This window comes from Pithys albifrons, chromosome 7 (assembly GCF_047495875.1).
Source record: "Pithys albifrons albifrons isolate INPA30051 chromosome 7, PitAlb_v1, whole genome shotgun sequence".
In the NCBI taxonomy this organism is placed as follows: domain Eukaryota; kingdom Metazoa; phylum Chordata; class Aves; order Passeriformes; family Thamnophilidae; genus Pithys; species Pithys albifrons.
In genome coordinates, this window is record NC_092464.1 from 24142541 (window position 1) to 24160185 (window position 17645).

The 17645-nt window shown below is 38.2% G+C and overlaps 1 protein-coding gene across 3 annotated transcripts in view; it reads left to right on the forward strand.

Annotated features, from left to right (window-relative positions):
* Positions 1-17645, forward strand: part of ANKIB1 (ankyrin repeat and IBR domain containing 1) — an 80410-nt gene that overhangs the window by 15203 nt on the left and 47562 nt on the right. For all 3 annotated transcript variants that reach the window (XM_071560688.1, XM_071560686.1, XM_071560689.1), the window contains exon 2: positions 16214-16482. In XM_071560688.1, coding sequence (XP_071416789.1) covers positions 16295-16482 — 188 coding nt within the window. In that variant the 5' untranslated portion in view covers positions 16214-16294. The remainder of the gene's footprint in view (positions 1-16213; positions 16483-17645) is intronic.

A 17645-nucleotide genomic window follows, 5' to 3' on the forward strand; every position in this document is an offset into this window, starting at 1 on the left:
AGAACTGTGCAAACCCCCTGCATTTTGTCATATTTAACTTCTGTCTTAAGAACTGACTTTGTGATAGATTACTGGAGGTGGGTTCACATGGTGCAATTTTTGAAAGATTCCCAGACAGGCCTGTTGAACAGCAGATACACAAGCCACGTGCCTGTTCCTGGAATATTAGAAAAAATGATGTAGTAACTGGCAAGCACATCAATAAATGTGATGTCCTGAGGACCAGTCAGTGTAACATCATAAGAGAAAACCTGATCTTGCAAACTTACTGAAATTCTTTGAAGAAGTTGGCAAGGAAAATTCATTTATTATAATCTGCTTGAATGTTCAAATGACGTACCACATGACACCTTGCTTAGAAGTCTTAAAGAATCCAAACAGCTTTGGGAAAGAGGGAGGAGGGTCCATTGCATGCAGAATTTGCTGGTTAAAAGATAGGAAATGGATAGGAATAAAGAGGCAGTTTTTGTAGTTGTTAAAAGTTATTGATGGAGTCCCAACAGACCAGCGCTAGGACCTCTGCTGTTATTTGTGAGGATAAATAATCTGAAAAAGATGGTGAGTGGTGAGGTGATAGTTTGTAGACAATACTACAAACAGTGTCCACTGAAAAAGAGTTCTATGAGACACAATGGTAAGTAGGATACAAAACTCAATATAGCTAAGGGTGAAAGATTCATGTGATGGGGGGAAAATGGCCCTAAATTTACATGGAATATTATTCTCTTAATTATTGCAATTCAGGAACAAGATCTTGAGATTATAATAAAAACTCTGAAGAAAATCAGCTTAGTCCTTAGAACCAGCCTAAAAGGTAAATGAAGTGTTGAAGTAGAGGCCGCCACGATGTGAATCTGCATTTTGTGTTGTACGTAGCTCCTCATCTCCTAACTCAAGGAGGTGTTAGTGGCACTGGAAATAGAGCAGAAAAAGCAGAAAGGATGCTAAAAGTTGCACAGAATCCATTTCTTCAGGATTAGGGCTAATCAATCTGTAGAAGAGCAAAAGATGGGTATGACAAAAGTGTGATCACCTGTAAAATAGATAGAAATCTCAAAGTCACAAGTGGAATGGAGAGAGTAAATACGAAGTTTTTTGCTGTCTACCTCTCAGTTCTCGTAGACAGTGAAAATGAAATGTAACAAGTTGCAGGTTAAAAGCAGCTATTCCTTCACAATGAATAGTAAAGCTGTGAAATTTCAGGATGCTGTGGCTGTTAAAATTTTCCATAGATCTGGGGAGTTTTTGAACAACTGAGTGGAAGAAAAATACACTAGAAGTTATTACTCTAAAACCGTCATGTCTGGCTCAAGAATTCATCAAGTGGTAAATTGCTGAAGACTGGGAGAGTATTGTGTAAAAGTACCTGTTTGTACTTGTCCAGTTTTTGTGCTTTTCATTGTTATGCTCTGCTGACAACTCTCTGGACAAGGAGCTAAATGAGAAGTGTCAATCCAGTATAGCCATTATTACGTTTACAATATCTGGAAACAAAATGGGAAAGAAAATGCATATGTTGGTAACAACAAACCCAAAGGAACTAATGTTATGTATCATGTGCAGTCTAAACCCAGCGGTTAATCTTGTTGCAAACCAGATATGAAGCTGTTTCATGAAAGCACACAATAAATTGTATTAATCAATAAAATTGACATATAAACAGTAGAAGTGGCAAATAAGATCATTAAAATTGAAAAAGTTACCTAGTTTACACTAATAACCTTTGAGTATATATAATGAAAATCATATTCAGCTTGCCTTAACTAATATCTTAAAATAGAATTGCTGTTAAGGATAGAACTCCTTCAAAGTAGGAATAGACTAGCTTTTCTGTTTTTCTCCAGTTTAGAATTTTGGATATTTATTCCTAAGCAAAATTGACATTTATTTTTGAGTATTGGCACATTTTTTTACAAATCAGTCTGAAATATCTTCCAAAACAGCAAAGGACTCTTACCAGTCTTTGTCAGACCTACCACTTTTGATTTATGCTGTAACCCTTCCAAAACTACAGAGCTGAAAACATACCCTGTGGGGTTTGCCTTTTATAGTTGCTTAAAGGCTTGTTTCATATTTTTGCAATTCTTCTGTTATTAGTTTAGTAATGTAGCCACAAAAAGTTAAAGTTTTTATGTTCATAGTCTGCTGTGAGAAGCCAGGTAATTTTTCAGATTTCCAAACTGGGTATCAATTGAACCCATTATCTCAAGAACACATTGGCTCCAAGAATGTATTATAATTTTTTGAGTATTTGGGCACTATGAATGCAAGAAATCAGAAGGCTCATGAGTAAACATCAGTGATGAAGCATTCTGATTTCAGGACAAGATCAACCACTTAGTTGATGGACTAACAAAATTTCTTCCTTTAGCAGATTATTCATTGTCTAATTAAGCTTTTTACAGCTCTTTCTCTAATAAATAGATCTGACTGCTATCAAGTAAGACAGTGGATTCTATCAATTTCTGAGTTTGGGGTCTAGAAAAACAGTTTCTGTACCGTGTAGAAGAAGGTAAATGAAACAGGAATGCAACTCCTTCAGATCTTCCATATCTTTTAAACTCATTCTGGTGTTACATCCACAGAATTCCCCTGGAAAAGATATCTGAGTTTTTGCCACAAGTTCAGCACCATCCTGATCCTTTCTGATTAATTAAATTTTGATCTTGTTAAGCACAGGAATAGGAGCCCTTACTGTCATCGAGGATCCTTCATTTCCCAGTATCCAAAAACTCACTGTCTTTTATGAAAAATCATTGATTCTTTCACAAATCTGGGCACTAGTTTTCATGCAGAAGCTGCTGGTCTACATCTTTACCTTTTGCTGTGTCAAGTGGCCATTTACGCAGATCAAACATTTCTTTGACATAACAGTTTCGATCATCAGATTTGGCTGAGTTTGTCTTGCCCCAGGTACCTTTCAGCAGCCTTCCTGTCTGCCTTAGCTTTAGCACAACTGTGGGATGATGTCCAAAGAGATGTCTTGCTGTTTAAGCTGCTCTCGGGAAATTTACTGTTAGAGAAGAAAATTTTTAAAATACTTTGAAGGATGAATAATTTGTTTATATAGGATGGTTATGTGGAGTGTGATGTCGCTGTGTGCTAAACCAATAAAGCAAAACCATTCCTGGCTTTATACAACACTGTCACAATAATTTAAGGTGAAAACCTACTACAGACTGGTTAGCCTTGATCAGTACAAATGCCCTTAGGTTTGTTGGAGCACAGATGCTCTTTTATTGTTATGACACATTTTTGTATGGACAGGGAGTTTTTTTGTTTTCAGGTGTATTAAGAAATTGAAACACTGAATGCAACAGTGAAATGTTCCAGCAGACACGAGATTGAATAATCTGGTGACCTGAATGTTGTGGTTCAGAATATAAAGAATGGGGTTTATATTCAAGTTTTGCTATCTAAAAATGACTGTAATAGACACATATAACAAGGCTTCTATAAGAACTATTTTAAAAAAAGGAATTTAGGTATAGTATATGTTCACTAATACTCTTTGGGTGTGTGAGCTGAAGTGTATGTTAGGCTGGAATGAGCAGGAAAACTCCCTGGTTGATGTTCCCAAACTTCTCAGCAATATTAGCTGTGAAAAGAACAGAGAAAACGTGAAATTAAAAATATTTTACTTCTTTCATAGAATATCTACTTTCTTTTCTTGTGACATACATTTTTAATATAAATACTAATTCTAAGGCCCATTGTAACTTTTTTTTTTCAGCTTGGATCTCAGGAAGGGTAGTAATCTTAATCTTTAGTTTGTTTCTCTTTGTTTCTGAAGGAAGCTTCCTTGTCCTGACTGGAGCATGGTATTGACAGGTAGCATAGGTCTGTATCAATTAGGGAAGTTTCAACGGAAGAAAATCATTGTAAGAGACTTACACAGTCTCAGCCATTTCCTAGAAATAACAAATGCCAGAAGAAGGAGTGTTGGTTGAGGACAATGCCAGTTTACCTACTTGTGTAGTCCCTTTGTTAACATGTACTTTAGTTAAAATAAACACCTACTAGTTTTGCCTTACTTACCTTGCATGACAATGGCCCATGGATGATGAAAGTTTTGAAGTGTCCTTTCTCCTTTCTATTTTCACTTTCCACCCACTGCCTACAGCATTTTACCTTGTTTTCTCTGTTTTTCTTGCTCCTGGCAATCCAATCAGGCTTGTTACTTCTGCTGCTCTTTTTCCTCTATGTTATATGGTTGCCAGCAGGAATGGTGGGCGCACAGGAGAAATGGCATAACTGCTGTTGGTGTCTTCTCTGTCTGGCTCCAGCATGACCTCTGGATGAGATCACAGAGACAGTTCCATGAACCATCAGGCACCATTATTTATCTCTCTTACGATCCAGAGTCTGTAGAGCTACTTTTGGTTAAAGCTTCACATAAATAGTTGAAGAACGTCTCAGTTAAAGCAATAAAGATTTTATTACTTGGATAAAACAGAGTATTTTTTCAGAGTGGTTCTTGAAAACCTTTCTAATATTATGCCTGTAGAATGTTCAGTTTCATGCAATTTTGATGCCAAATGGGCCAGATTTTGCAAGGTAAGGGACTTTGGTAACTCACATTTCTCCTTACACCATTCCATAGAAAAGGTGTATTATAGTATTCCACAAAGAACAGCAGTCACTTGTATTGTATTGATGCCTTCATTAGTCACTTAGGATGTTGGTTGTGTTAATAAGAGAACTGATATAAGAACTAACAGAACTGCATGGCCAGCAGGTCGAGGGAGGTGATTCCCCTCTGCTCTACTCTGCTTTTGTGAGACTGCACCTGGAGCACTGTGTCCTGCTCTGGAATATTGGTTTTAAATGGAAAGAAAGTAGATGTGGATGGGACATAAGGAAGAATTATTTTATGATGAGGGTGATGAGACACTGGAACAGGTTCTCCAAAGAAGTGGATACCCCACCATTGAAAGTATTCAAGGTCAGGTTAGACAGGACTTTGAGCAGCCTCGTCTACTAAAAGATGTCCCTGCCAATGATAGAAGGGTTGGACATTAAAAGTTTCTCACAACCCAAACCTTCCTGTGATTCAAGCTTGGATTGCTTTGAATTTTTTTAATAGCTTTTTTCTCTCTCTGATTTCTTTGGCTTCATATTTATCTTGAAGCCAAAAATCATTATTATGCAACAAGGTCAGGTTTCATTGTAGTTACACAAGTGTCCAGAATAATTTTCTTAAATACAAACTGCATGTGACATGCTATAATTAAATTTTGTTATCCATACTCTTTATGTAAATGATTCAACTGTGTGTAGTGGGAAAAACAGCCAAATATTTCAGCAGAGGTGTTCTGGCAAAAATTAAAAATACTTCCTGAAGTTATGTGTTTGTTTAAATTAATGTTAGATTAGATCCAATATATCTTTTTCTGTTTCCCTGCCAGGGCCAGAATTTTGCCAGGGGCTATAATAAACGTGCAGCTATTGGTGGTTCTGCTGATTTTCTGGTGTACCCACAGTGCAAGTGATGGTCCCTGTCACTGCAGTTACCTGAATGGCTCATTCATTTTTAGCAATGATGACTCTTGAGATTCTGGAGACTCAGCATCATGACATGCAGGATGCATATCTCTTGGTCTAAAAAGAGTTAAGTAGTTCCTGAAGTTGTCTCTCAGAAATGTTGTGAGATCCTTGTGAAATACTGGGTAAAAAACATATTTTGCTGTGGGAATCCATCTCATTTTAGATGCACGATGATCACCCAGATTCCGTGTTTAGACCTTAAATTGAATGTATTCTTTGAAGGATTTCTGACTAGTTAAATTACCTCTTTGTTAAAAGGAAGTTGATTTGTTCATTCATCTGAAAAAATCAAGATCTCTGTGAAAGATCAGCAGGGTCACATTGTCTTTTAGCTTTATGCAGAACAAAACAAGCTGGTAAGAATGCTTCTAGGAAACAGTAAAAGTGTGTGCCTGTTTGTTCCTAGTCCAGTATGTCTGTGAACAATGTCTGTCATCTGTCTCTGACTGCTGAATGTGCTTTCTTCACCTCCCACCTGAAAGCACGGAAACAGATACTCCTTTAATGTAAGTAGAGTGTATTTTACGAAGTTTCATCCTATAGGAGTTTATGAAATACAATGCACCAAGTAGAGATTTACTCACTTAACAGCTTGCTTAAGTGAAAGTAGAGAACTCTGAAAAAATTGCATATTCCTTGAAATATTGTGTAATACTTTTTTTCAGTGCTTTCAGTTATTTGGATAATAATAGAGAAATTACAGTAATTATTGCTTGGTTTATTCAGAATGTGCAGCCTGTGGACTCTCAGCAGTCTACAGACAGAGCACACCTCCTCTCAGTAGTGTAGTTATGAGCCAGGAGTCCATGGTAGGACACTGCGATTGTTGTTTTCCTCTGACAGTCTGAAATACAGCATGATATTTTGAGAGAGTGGCCATTGAAAAATCTGGATTTTGTTTGCTCAACATTTTACTTTATTCAAAATACATTGTCAGTTATAAACCCAATAGTTTTTAAGCTGAAATGCCCTGACTTTAGATACTCATTATTTCCAAATGCAACTGTATGGTTTTAGAAAGTAGTGGAATGATACATTCTGTGTACAGTCTGATTGCAGGTGCCTGACCTTGTGTAGTACCTTTGCATTTTAAGATCTACCTTGTAGGCCTCTTGCATTTTTAAAAGGTCCAGTGAGAGCATGACCCTACTGACTGATACTCTGAAGTTGAGACTTCTGCTTCAGGAAGATGTTGTAGTTTCTAAATACATAAGGGATTTTCAGATTTTACTTTAGGGGAGTGTGCTTGTGAGCGGCCCAGTGTTGCCATCCTCTTTATTTTTGCTTGCTATGGATATGCCTTGGCAGACAATAAGCTTTGTTTTCAATTCTGTCAGTTTAACACCACTGAAAATGAGGTTGACATTAAAGCTTTTGGCTGGCCAGATTCTACCAGAGGCTCTCCAGAGGATTCTCTTTAGGTGCAGTTTCAAACTTGTTTACCTGAACCTTAACATGGCTTTTAAGTTGTGCTAAGCTGAGCAAACATACTTGAAAAATACATCCTGGACTCAGGCAATGCCAGGGCCAAGGTGCATTGCACCAGATTCATTAGTCAAGTTCCCCATAGGGTTTTCTACAGCTCTTTGTTGCCGTCTTCACTCGTCCTTTCATGTTCTAGCAGTGCTCTGTACCAGCATGGGTTGTCTTTGCCCTCCCTTTTTCTAAGCAGAGCAATTTGATAGAAACACATGACTTCCTTTAGACTTTCTGCTCCATATAGTGTCAGTCTGTGTGTCCTATCTGTCTGTCGCTCTCTGAACTGTTCCATTGTAACTCTTAGTGGTGGTTTCACTGTTGTTTTTTGGTCTGTTGAATCTGATTTTGGAGGGAACACTCACTTTGAACTGAACTGAGCTGAGTTTTCACTTGTCTCATAGTTAATCAAAGTGTGTTTGAATGTTTTTTGCAGAGAGGTTCCTGTCCCAGCTGACACTCTGGGCATGATGTGTGTGTGAGGGTAAGGAGAAACCAGAGAAGTGTTACACGGCCTGCGGTGTGTTCGGGTGCTGCCAACAAGAGAGGCATTGCACTGGTTGAGAGCATTACCAGTCTCTGGTTTCATGTTCTTCAGCTTATCACTGATGCTGAGTGTCCTGATGTGAGTCATCAGCTGCTGATACTGCTTTATATGGGCGTTGGGTGACACTTGTTCACTTCTGCTTGATGAAAAAGTGGTGCTATCAGCATTGACCTGTGATACAGAAGGCACTTTTATAGATATTTATTAAACTGATGATGTTTTGTGCACTGTATAGAACTTGTACTGTTACTTTAACCCATGGAACACTCTATAGTGAGTATTTTATACTAAAACAAACACTGTGCTTGGGATTAAAATGCCAAACTATCAAGCATGTCTGTTTATAGCTTGACTTAATCTAATACAATATCAAACATTTCTTTTTGTGCTTTGTCACCTTCTGGTCTAAATAGAGAAAGTCTTAAGGAGGTGGTGTCTGTAGACTAGGTACAGATATGTTATATTTCAGATTTGAGTAGTCTACTTAACCTGCAGATTAAAGAGCTTGCCCTAAAAGTGTTCTGTATTTTATGACTGGAACTGTAAAACACCATTAAGAATAATATCTTTACCCACAAGGGTGTTTGGGCACTGGAACAGACTCCCCAGGGAAGTGGTCACAGCACCAAACCTGACAGAGCTGCAGAAGCATTTGGACTACACTCTCAGTACATGATACGGTTCTTGGAGTTGTCCTGTGCAGGGCTGGGAGTTTGGCTTTGTTTATCCTCATGGATTCCTTCCAACTCAAGATACACTATGATTCTATGATCTCTCTTATATCACTGACTAATCTGTAGAAAATTAAATCAGATTATTAAGGTCCCAACAGGCAGTTGCATTGGGAATAACTCCAAAGTGTTATGTGGACTTCACAGAACTTCAAGGGTTTTGTTATTTTTTTTAATAATTTTTTAAAGATATTGGGCCCTGGAATGGATTTGAAATTATCTATGCTTACAGTTGAGATGAATGGATACCCCAGGACATAATTATAGAATGATAACTCTTTTGTGCCTTCCTACTGTATTGCTGCTTCCTAAAGACTGGGAGGAAAAAAAAAGGGGTTATGCCACAACAGCCGTTCCTTTCAACTTGTGCTGCTGGATTTTCTCCCTGACTCTCTGCAGGGGTGCAGTCTTTGTCCAGCTATCACAGTGTACCTTTGGTTTGGCTGCACATATCTCATCTCTCCTGCCATATGTAAGCACCTGCCCCACAGTGGATTTACCACTTTTCATTTAGATATTGAATGCAAGTACTGTAGACAAGAGAATTAAAATTAATATAGCAACTGCTTTAGCTGCATCTATGCAGAACTTTTTCCTAAACTGTTTCTAGTCTGTGCTACAGCTGCCCCAGTTGCTTTCCTGTACGTGTATCAGGACAAAGAAAACCAAAGCCATTCACAAAATCCTTTTTTCTCCACAAACTGAAATTGTGAAAGAAGTGTGTCTGAAACAAAATACTCCACCTGGAGGAAAGTCTTTATGCCTGATTCAGTAGGCCAAAGTCTCAAATTACTAAACTGAGCACTAACTTTAAGCCTTCAATTTGTGGATGTGTATGCCAGCCTAAAAAGATTGTAACCTAAGTTGCTAGACTATCTATCCCACAAGCATATAAATGAGGAAATAATTAATTCTCTCGCTAACCCACACTATGTTTTATTCAAGTCAACTCTCGACATCACTGCCACTTTTCAACCTTGGTGTTAAATGCACAGAGAGTGTTATATTGGTGATCATTTTATGAAGGGTGAGGTGTTGGCATAGCAGTTACTTTTTTTGTTGTGTACTTTGACATGTAAAATATACCAGTTTGATTAGTTTGAGCCCCATTCACAAATGTTTAAAATGGCAGAGACACTTTCATTATTTCCTGTTGATGACTTCTGAACTTTTGGCACAAACATTAAAGTATTTTAGTGTGTGAAATAAAAAACAAGCAGCACCAAAACCAACCAAAACCCTCCACCACCACTTTTCCCAGTAATGAATTAAAACTTTCAGAAAAGTTCTTCCGGATCCAACTATCTGGAGAGAACTATTTTTGCCCATTAATTAAAATTTGGAAAATCTTTACTGTAAACATATGAAAATTAGATTTAGCCCAAGTTTTTCTGCTTCATCTTAATTGTAGTTGTCTGTGCCAGCCATACATAAAGTAGGCATGCACATTTGAATGCTTCATTCTTACTAAAGGGAGCTTTCTTTTTTTGTCACTTTATGTAGAGGGGAAGGAGTAAAGGAGGAAGAGAAACACTAACAGGACTTTTTCTGCTGTTTCTGGGAGACAGCCTGGTATTCTCAGAGTTCTTGCTTCATTTGTGTTATTCTGTCCCAGTAGTGAGGATTAAAATTGCCCACATCTTATGACAGTCATCCTAACCATACCAGGTTGAGTTTTTCCCTAATCCACAAAGTTGTTTGTGGTTCCCTTCTGCAATAAATTATGATTTATAATGTAGGACAGACTCTGCAGTAAATATTTTAGAAACTCAGCTTTTAAAAATGAGCTGTTTAACTGCAGTATCCAAAGCAAATAAAATAGCTACCTTTTGAGCTAACTGTGCCTGAAGCAGAAGATGCCTTTAGGAATGCAATGCAGTGCCTCATCCTCTCAGCAAAAGCCAAATGCTTTTGAAAAACAAATATTTTTTCATATATTTTTTCTTTATCCTTTTTGTGTAAGCAATTCATTATCACTTGTCTTTTGATGCATTTAGAAGCCACGTAATGTACACTAATTTTAGTTAATGATACATTTTAATTTAATAATATCAAGGTTTAAGTATGAGTAGCTATGACAAGTCTTACTTCTTGGAGCTTGGCTCACTTAGCAGTTCCACAAGAATGTTCTTGTAGTTTACATGATATGCTACTTAAGAAGTAGTTTTTAAGGCTAACCTGCAAATTGTATTCAAACTTTTTAGGGTTAAACTGTGGAATTACAGTGTTACACTGTAAAAAAAGAAAAAAAACCAGGTTGCAAATGATTATTAGATGCACTCCTGAGCTTTGCTCATTATATAGATAGTAGGGTTTTTTGGTGCAAGAAATACATAACATTTTCTTCTCTTAGTTACACCGGACTATTTTTTTTACTGATTTTGATAGATTTTTCTAAGCAGTGTGATGCAGTACAGTCTGTCTCCTTTCCTTTTTTTATTCTCAAAGATTTGGAACAGCTGCTAGTCCTACATTCAGTGAGAAATTCTGCCTCAGTATTAAAGCAATTTAAATGTAAATTGAGAGCGCTGTGCCGTCTCATGAGAGACATGTGTGTTCAATATATGGCTCCTTAAAGAGTGTTGCAAATATGGTGTTTCAAAAATACTTACCTGATCCCCCCTGGACAACATTTTATCATTCTATACAAATTTCTAGCAAGCAGTATTGGAGTCGTATTTCAAAGGAAGAACTCCTTCTAAAGTCCTGTTAAGTCATTGCAGTTGTCCTTCTTCGAACTCACTTCTATGGTGATGCCCATGGAAAAATCAATATTAATTGAGCAGCTGGTGCAGCTGGTCTCAGTATCTCATTGTTACCTTGCTCTACCCATGTCTTTCTTTATCCCCTTTTTTCGTCTTATACTCTTCAAGCTTCATAGTCTTCAAGCTCCTATGAGAGTGGCTTTCTCTTTGTTAAATTTTTATAGAGCTGTGGTATCAAAGTGTTGCTTTTAGCAGTGTTACTAATATGACCATATAAATTACTTTTCATTGCTGAAGCAGAGAAGTGTGATATGATAGCCCTGATGGAGTTTGTCAGACTCTTTCCTTAGACTTTAAGGTGGGTTGTGTAACCAGACTTTTGGGTGGTTTTGAGGCTGGAACTTCTATTAGGCAATAGAGTAATAACTACATTTTCTAATTTTGGGTTGGATGGTTGATGTTTGGAATTCCAAAATAATACGGAATATATATTTTACAGACATTGCATTTAGTTTTTTCTGTAATCTTTGGTGTAAATGTGTTTATGATAAATGTTATGAGGTAATGCTAAAGGCTGTGATGTAGCCTTTCTGTTAGCACACAACTTGAAGATTTGGTGAATAGGTCTGCAAACCAAAGAAAAGATCTTTGTAAAATTCTATTCAAGTCTCATTTTATTTAGATAAAACACTTGAAAATTGTCATGGTTTTGTGGCCATTTTTGTTCGACTGTGATCGTTTGTAATACAGCACATTGAAAAACAGCCTAAGGGTTTTTAATCCTGGGTTTATGCAAAGAGCAAAGCAAGACCAGTGACACTGGCATGGCACGCTACCCCTGCAAGTCTGGAAGCTGCTGAAACTGCTTTAGCAACATCGACGTTCAGCCCCCAGGAGCTCTCCAGGTCCCTGAGGCTGAATGACTGAACTTTCCAGACCACTTCCCTGCCACCTGTTTCTCCCACTTCAGGAAGAAATATATGTAATACATGTCCTTCACCTTCAGAAACATGAAATGAGAGACTGAAAGAGTGTGAACCAAGTTTCCTGTCTCTGAACACCTGGTTCCAGCATTAGCCTTGTTAACTTACTGTCCTCTGAGAACATGTAATGGATTGGAAGCTCTTCACGGAAAAAAAAGGTACACAAAGAGGGAGCAGACTGGGCCTCTCTCAGCCATTTTCAAATCCAGAATTTTGTTGCATCAGCTGATATTTTGTCCTTTTTTCTCCTTCAGTTGAAGTAGAGCCTTTTTTGTTGGCGGATGCAGGGGGTCTGATTGCTCAAAGATTGTCTGAAAACTGCAAATGTGCAGATCTCGAGTATTTTACAGAAGGGCACTCATGAGCCACAGCAGCTTGAGAGAGGTAGCAGCTGTCACGTCTTTGTTTCTTCTGGACTTGCAAACACACTGGGAGCCAACTGCTAGAACCAGAGTACAGAGACAGCTTCTCCCCTGTCTTTCTGTGTTTCTGCTGGCATGTTTAATTGCAGTTCAGAAAAGGAAAAATACTGCTGCGTGGCCCAGCAAATTTCTGAAGCATAAAAGGATAATAATGCCTGTTCTAGTGGTAAAAGATGAAAAGACCTTGTGGATACTGTATGAAGGTGACAGGCATTGGTTGGTATAGTTTAACATATGATGTGCTTCAAGTATGGATTTGTTTTCTGGGTTAGTTTTGGCACTCACTTCTCTCCTTGCATTCTTTCAGAGATTGGTTTCTTGCTATCACATCCCATGTAAGATGTTTGCCATCCCCTGAAGGGCTTTCATTTACTATCCCCATTCTATCATCTTTCATTTTGTTTTGATAATATGATGGTTATATTTACATTAGCCATTTGCTAAATTTTCGATAACTGTGTTGATTTGTGTGGAGTTCACTTGTGTCTGTTCAAAGCCACATAATCCTTAAAATTCTTCTGTTCCTTTGACTGAGATTCATTTAATTTGAAGTCTGGTCCTGTTACACAAACAAGTTTTTTACTCTTTATTTCATTCACCTCACTATATCATGTATTTGTCATATTTAGCCCATTATTGGGCTCATAAGATGTAAACTTTTTTAATAAAAGCAGATGTCACTGCTTTGTTCAGTGACTTACACAGTACAGTCTGCATATTCCTAAAATTCTCAGATGTTACGATAATGTACATAATAGTTCAAGCAATGTGCCTACATCTTTTATATTATTAGTCATTGAAGATGGTATGATGTTCTAATATATCCATGCTCAATCAAAAGTAAAGAAAGTTTATTCGCTGTACAGAAGAATTAGTAAAATTTTACAATTTTTGCCTTTTCTGCATGGCAATAACAACTTAAGCTTTTTAGTTCACCCTACAGAGACTCTCACTCCACCCATGCATTTCCAGACCCCTGACTAAATCCATTCAGATCTAGACTTCAGTACCACTCTGTCCCCCAGTTCCTCAGACTGCCTGGGGGCACCCTCTTGTCTCCTTATACTGTCATTGCTCTCTCTCTCCTCCCTGCTCAAGTTTGTTTAGTGTTCCAGTTTTGGGCAAGAGGCAGCATGTTCTGCAGCTGATGCAAGCTCTCCATGTGTTGATTTCCAGAAATAAATACATGGCAATTGGTGTTGTTATCTTCTCATTTCAAATTATGGAAGAGACTTTTGTGCTTTTCTTGGTGTTATGGGCTCTAGTGGGATCTTTATTATTGATTTCCATGAAGATTCTGATATCTTTCAGGCACTTGCTCTTGTCTGATTTAGTTTATAGTCTTGAGAGAGGGTAGATGGGGATTAACTGATAATATCATGCCATAAATTAATCTTGTTAACAAACTTTACTGAAAATCATTCTTTCAAGTTATTTTTGAGATCCTGGCTGTTAAAGGAAATATGAACTGATGGTTAAATTTGAAGAGTGTAGATTTTTTTTCTTGGGTTTGTAGAGTAAAGCCTGAAACTATCCGATATTTAGAGTAATACAGCTGCTTTGCATCTAAACATACATTAATCTACAACACAGATCTGAGATGCTCTCTTGAAAACATGCAGTGCCTTTCTTCAAGAATATAAATATTAGATCTGCATAGTATCTGCATGTTTATATTTTAAAATATGTGTGTGTGTGTGTGGCTCGGCTTCACGAACGAAGATTTGGGAAGGGCTGTCCCCACGTGGGTGTGCCCTTCCAGCCTGCGCAGTGGATTTTTTTTTTTAGGTGAGGCTCAGCGTGCACAGAACTGGCCCCACCGTTTAAGTCCTGAGGTTCATCTGCCACAGCCGAGTGAGCTTGGACAGTGACAGGGAAGTCCTCAGGACTAGAGCCTACAGCAACCGGTATTTCCCAGAAGGTCTCCCATCCAAGTACTAGTCCGGGGCTGACCCTCCTGAGCTTCTGAGATCTGACGGGATCAGATGTCAGGGAGGCATTTAACTGCCTATTTTAAAATATAGAGATGACAGAAAGGTATGAAATGTTGCAGAATCCTTAGTGTGATTGGCGAATCTGGGCTTAGGTTTGTATATATAATGAAACATATGAAGGGTGTCCATTTCCTCTTAGATGAGTTAATTGTTGCTTCTTTTTAGGTAACTTGTCACAGAGGAGAGCATGGGCAAGATGATTAGCATGGGAAGTCATCTGATTTGGCAAGGTCAAAATAAGGGCTGCCTTACCAAAATTTTATAGGAAAAAGGGACAAAACTGGAGGCTTCCAAGGCAACCTCATTCCTTGAACAGACCTGACCTCACTGGTGAGAGTAGAGTGAAAGTGATCTTTTCCCTCCCCTTCATGAAAGGACCTTTCAGAGAAACTATGGAGAGGTAGGATCTCTTGCTGGATGGGATGTAAGCAAAGCCATAGTAAGTCTGGGAAGCAATCTGATACAGAAGTTCACAACAGTAGCTGAAAGTATTTTGTGAGAGGTCAGCTCTGGAGAAACAAAAATAGCTCATTGCAGCTCTTTCCCAGGTTTCCCCAAATCCTTTTCACATGAATGGTATCCACAGCCTGATACCCTTGGATTTTCTGCAGCTTTAGACCACTTGGATTCCTCTATTTCTTCAGTCTATGGAGCACCAGTAACTGTGTTGAAAAGCCAGTGTATAAATACAGGATTTGAGATAGTCCCAACAAGTTGAATGTAAGGCACTGGGCAGCTCCTGCCCTGTCTAATTATATGTGCATATACAGCAGAGTTAGTTTCAATCTCCTAACCTGCTGTGCCTGGCATATTTGGATCCCAGTGTGTGCTTTGTGGAGGGAAAGGTCTGGCAGGGAGCAGGCTGGATGGGATGACTCATGCACAAAAGAGACCTCCTAGAAGGTTCACTGTGCTACCAGCTGCAGCCTGGTGCTGACTCCTCTGTCTGTCCCCCTGACAAAGACCAACATGTGCTCTTTCCAGCTGCACAACCAGATAAGCTTCTGCTGTGCTGTCTCATAAGCAGAGATGCTCTGTCCACCCTGTCTTTATGCAACTCAATCTGCTGGTTGCCTCCATCAGGAGGTGAGAGGCTGGGGAGTGTAGCATCTGGAAAGTATTTTGAAGTACTTGTAAGGTGTAGTTGGTTTGTGCCAGTACAAATGCCAGGCATTGTATGGCCTATTCATTGTTGATCTATGTGTGAGGGGTTGGGCGTTCAAGAGACTGCTTAGCAGAACTGTTAGGATGGGGCTGTGGTAATTCTTGTGTCCATGTGCGTTCATCGTGCTGGCACAGAAGGGTTCTGTTTGCACCCACCTACACAAGCACAGGTGCTTCAAGCATATATTTATGTGATTTTCTTTAATTAAAAGTTAAACTGATTTCTGCTTTATTGTATGCTTTTGAAGAATTTTGCCTCCTTCTTTAAGACTTTTGGTTTAGATCTACTGTTTCTGAAGTAATTTCTAATTTTTAATTCATTTCTCATTCATGGAAATTCAGTGTTCATGGCAGTCTTCCAGTACAGGTGGATATTGGCCATTTATTTCTTTTGCATATGTTCAAAGAATAGAGGTAGTGAAGATATTTACACAGGGAGGGAGATGGCACAATTTATCAGGGAAATAATCTGTGAGGAATTGAGAATTTGTGTGGTTTTACATGGAAGCACTTCAGCAATTCATGAGGAGAGCTTACAGGCCCCATGTACTTCACCTGCCAATTTACAGTGCTGGAGCTCTGGATGAATTAATTTAGGAAAGAGTGTTTTACAGAATAACTGAAATATTGTTTGTCTCTTTTAGGCTGTGAAGCATGTTACAGAACTGTACAACAAGTGGATGAAGGGGAAAGGAAGAAGTGCCCTTGATAGCTAGGACAGCAACATGGGAAATACAACCACAAAATTCCGCAAAGCTCTTATAAATGGAGATGAAAACTTGGCCTGCCAAATCTACGAGAGCAACCCTCAACTAAAAGAAACTCTTGACCCAAATACTTCTTATGGAGAAACGTACCAGCACAACACTCCGCTGCATTATGCTGCGAGGCATGGAATGAATCGTATACTTGGGTAAGGAGGATTTGGAGTTTTGTTTGGGCATAGATGTACATATGTACGTGTGTCTTGCACACGCAGAATTGTAACATGTTTAGTAATTGAAAACATGCAAATCAATCTGTAATCACAGACTTTAATAATAATAACAGTCTTCAATTTTATTTTTAGTATCTGTTCCTTTCCTGTAACATTAGTCTCAGGCAATTTTAACTTGTTTCCTGAAGACTCCTATACCACAGTTCTTTGAAAAGAGTGACTGTTCCACCATTCTTGATGCGTTTTCCTGTCTTAAAGTAATCTGTTTGCAAAACCACATGGATACCATACTGATTGTGACTACTTCTAGCTGGCACAATATATATTTATTCTTGTGTTATTCAGGCTGCTTATATTTTTCCTCTTGGATAATAACAGTGAACTTTAATATCTCAGTAATGAGTTCATTATTGCCACAGTCAATATGGACAGCAATCCCTGGTGTGAGCTACTGCCATTTTTCCATATTTTTGTCAGTGTTTTAAGATCAGTTAAAGATTAGCATCTTACTCATGTCCAGACAGTGCAGACACAAGCTGTTCTCATCTAGTATTTTGTGAAGCTAGTACTGAGCAGACGTTGCTAAGCCTATTCTTCAGTAGGCACTGTTAGAAAGTATTTCATAAATATCCTCTTCCTTTTATTAGGAAAGAACAGAAATAAATACTGAACTATGTCACTGATATTATTCTTTTCCCCTCTGTGTTTATATCTACTGATGGGCCTGTGGCGTTCATAACATTTGTTTCATACCTTATATGCTGTAACTGTACTACCTATCTGGCCTCCCACCATAATTTTTTCCTCAGTGTTTTAGATTCACCTAACAGGTTTTCATACTTTATAGCTTCTTATATACCTTGATTTCTGCTAATGTTATTCTGTTTGTATTTTCAGAGAAATTTACAGTTATGAGATGTCTATAATTGTATAATATTTTATATTTATCTCTTCATTAAACATTTTAAGTATTGGAGAATCTGTAGCTGGACTAACTACAACCTCTAGCTGTAATTTGTATGCATACCATATAATTTAATTTTTCTTTAAAGGCTGAAATTTTTAGTATTGTAGGTGGATATGAACTGACATGTTTACAGTGTGAGATTTTCTCAAAATAGAGTAGTGTGATGCAGTTG